Genomic DNA, 2,950 nt, shown 5'->3' with positions numbered 1-2,950 from the left:
TTATGTCATGGGAGACAGAAACAGTGTGAAAAGGCCCGTCAAAGCCAGAAATTAAGTTGTATGTGCCAATATTTTTCTCATCTTTTAAGAAAGAAACCAGAAGTTGACAACTTACTTGTAAAGAAACTATGTAATATTAGGAAGCAGAAAGTGTTGTGTTTGGTAAATGTCAGAAACTTTTTATTTTTTCTGTGTGGATTTTTGCATTGAACTCACTTTATGCACTGCACACACTTAACTCATAAATTATCTAATTATCTACATATGTATTTTGGTTCGTATGCTTTCTTTTTTTTTTTGTGGGGGCGACAGTTTTGCTCTTGTTGCCCAGATTGGAATGCAATGGCACGATCTTGGCGTACAACAACCTCCTCCCGGGTTTAAGCAATTGATTCTCCTGCCTTAGCCTCCTGAGTAGCCGGGATTACAGGCATGTACCACCACACCTGGCTAATTTTGTATTTTTAGTAGAGACAGGGGTTCTCCATGTTGGTCAGGCCGGTCTCAAACTCCTGATCTCAGGTGATCTGACCATCTTGGTCTCCCAAAATGCTGGGATTACAGATGTGAGCCACCATACCCAGCTGGTATGTATGTTTTTATAACATTTACATATCTCTGAAGTACTTAGGACCTGTGGTATGTTGCAATGTCATCTCATTTGTGTGGATTGAATAATTTTATCGGTTAGATTCGTAAAAATATATTTATCAGAGTCTAATAAGTGGACTAATTTGTTTTTATTTCTTTTCAGTTATATGTTCCTATTTTGCTCAAGACCTTTGGCCAGAGCAGGGCCTAGAAGATTCTTTTCAAAAAGTGATATTGAGAAGACATGAAAAATGTGAACATGAGAATTTGCAGTTAAAAATTGGTTGCACCAATGTGGATGAGTCTGAAGTTCACAAAAAAGGTTATAATAATCATAACCAGAGTTTGACAACTGCACAGAGCAAAGTATTTCAATGTGATAAATATGCCAAAGTCTTCCATAAATTTTCAAGTTCAAACAGACATAAGATAGGGCATACTGGAAAGAAACTTTTGAAATGTAAAGAATATGACAGATCATTTTGCATGCTTTCACACCTATCTCAACATAAAAGAATTTATATTAGAGAGAATTTCTTCAAATGTGAAGAATGTGGCAAAACCTTTAATTGTTCCTCAACGCTTACTTATCATAAGAGAATTCATACTGGAAAGAAAGCCTACAAACGTGAAGAATGTGGCAAAGCCTTCAACTGGTCCTCAAGACTTACTGAACATAAGAGAATTTATGCTGGAGAGAAACCGTACAAATGTGAAGAATGTGGCGAGGCCTTCACCTGGTTCTCAAGCCTTTCTAATCATAAAAGAATCCATACTGGAGGGAAACCCTACAAATGTGAAGAATGCGGCAAAGCTTTTAATCGATTTGGGATTTTTACTAAACAGAAACTAATTCATGCTGGAGAGAAACCCTACAAATGTGAAGAATGTGGCAAAGCCTTTAACCAGTTCTCAAGCCTTACTACACACAAGGCAATTCATACTGGAGAGAAACACCACAAATGTGAAGAATGTGGCAAAGCTTTTTCCTGGGCCTCAAGCCTTAGTGAACATAAGAGAAATCATACTGGAGAGTACCACTACAGATGTGAAGAATGTGGCAAAGCCTTTAAAAAGGCCTCACTTCTTACTAGACATAAGGTAATTCACACTGAAGAGAGACCCTACAAATGTGAAGAATGTGGCAAAACTTTTAACCGGTCCTCAACCCTTACTATGCGTAAGAGAATTCATACTGGAGAGAAACCCTACAAATGTGAAGAATGTGGCTAAGCTTTTAATCAATTCTCAATTTTTACTAAACATAAGATAATTCATGCTGGAGAGAAACCCTACAAATGTGAAAAATGTGGCAAAGCCTTCACCTGGCCCTCAAGCCTTAGTGAGCATAAGAGAAATCATAAACCCCTCCAAATGTAAAGAATGTGGCAAAGTCTTTAAAAAGTCCTCACTTCTTACTAGACATAAGGTAATTCATACTGAAGAGGAACCCTACAAATGTAAAGAATGTGGCAAAGCCTTTAACTGGTCATCAACCCTTACTCATCATAAGAGAATTCATATTGGAGGGAAACCCCTAGAAATGTGAAGAAGGTGGCAAACATTTTAACTGTTCCTCAATTCTTACTAAACATAAGGTAATTCATGCTGGAGGGAATCCTTAAAGTGTGTGGAATGTGTCAAAGCCTTTAAGTAGTCCTTGAGGTTTGCTACATATAAGACAACTCGTACTGGAAAGAAACCCTACACATGTGAAGAATGTCGGAAAGCCTCCAACAGATCCTCAATTCTTAACAGACATAAGATGATTTATACTAGAGAAACTCTACAAACCTGAAAGATGTGACAATGCTTTTGGCAACACCTCAAACTTTTCTAAGTATAAAAGAAATCATATTGATGAGAAATCCTAGAAATGTGAAGAATGTGATAAAGCTTTTAAATGGCTGTCACACTTGATTGACTGGAGAAAACTACTAGTGTGAACAATGTGGCAAAATATTTAACCAATGCTTACACCTTATTGCACAGGAAAGCATTTATACTTGAGAACAAAGGTTCAAATATAAAGAAAGTGTAGGCTGTGCATGGTGGTGGCTCATGCCTGAAATCTGAGCACTTTGGGAGGCTGAAATGGACAGATCACTTGAGGTCAGGAGTTCAAAACCAACCTGGCCAACATGGCGAAAACCCATCTTTACTAAGAATGCAAATAAATTAGCCAGGCATGGTGGCAGGCATCTGTAATCCCAGCTACTCTGAAGGCCAAGACAGGAGAATTGCTTGAATCTAGGAGGCACAGCTTGCACTTGGACAAGGTTGTACTACTGCACTCCAGCTTGGACTACAGGGAGAGACTCTGTCAAAAAAAAAAAAAAAAAAAAAAAGGAAGTGTGAA

The 2,950-nt window shown here is 38.0% G+C and overlaps 1 protein-coding gene and 1 long non-coding RNA gene across 3 annotated transcripts; both read left to right on the top strand.

Annotated features, from left to right (window-relative positions):
• Positions 1–552: 552 nt before the first annotated feature.
• Positions 553–2,477, top strand: LOC116546221. Its single transcript, XR_004266632.1, has 2 exons — positions 553–587; positions 2,332–2,477. It is a non-coding gene; the product is annotated as an uncharacterized LOC116546221 (long non-coding RNA).
• LOC116546220 (zinc finger protein 431-like) lies at positions 957–2,339 on the top strand. 2 transcript variants are annotated; one of them, XM_032272543.1, is made up of 2 exons: positions 957–1,668; positions 1,997–2,339. In XM_032272543.1, the coding sequence occupies exons 1-2, from the start codon at positions 1,078–1,080 to the stop codon at positions 2,138–2,140; spliced, it is 735 nt and encodes a 244-aa protein (XP_032128434.1). In that variant the 5' UTR covers positions 957–1,077; the 3' UTR covers positions 2,141–2,339. The 2 variants fall into 2 exon arrangements, with proteins under 2 accessions (XP_032128434.1, XP_032128435.1); XM_032272544.1 differs by having other exon boundaries at positions 960–1,469; positions 1,554–2,339.
• Positions 2,478–2,950: the final 473 nt, after the last annotated feature.

This window comes from Sapajus apella, unplaced genomic scaffold (assembly GCF_009761245.1).
Source record: "Sapajus apella isolate SASKATOON/1434 unplaced genomic scaffold, GSC_monkey_1.0 scaffold688, whole genome shotgun sequence".
Lineage (NCBI taxonomy): Eukaryota > Metazoa > Chordata > Mammalia > Primates > Cebidae > Sapajus > Sapajus apella.
Note: the sequence above shows the minus strand (reverse complement) of the source record. Positions and strands in the feature narration are given on the sequence as shown.

What these genes read in the sequence shown, in the direction of transcription:
- LOC116546220 (XM_032272543.1), top strand. Translation starts at nt 1,078, where the DNA reads ATGCTTTCACACCTATCTCAACATAAAAGAATTTATATTAGAGAGAAT. An exon ending in GTGGCAAAGCCTTTAAAAAG is followed by an intron (nt 1,669 to 1,996) that starts GCCTCACTTCTT and finishes GTCTTTAAAAAG; the next exon opens with TCCTCACTTCTTACTAGACA.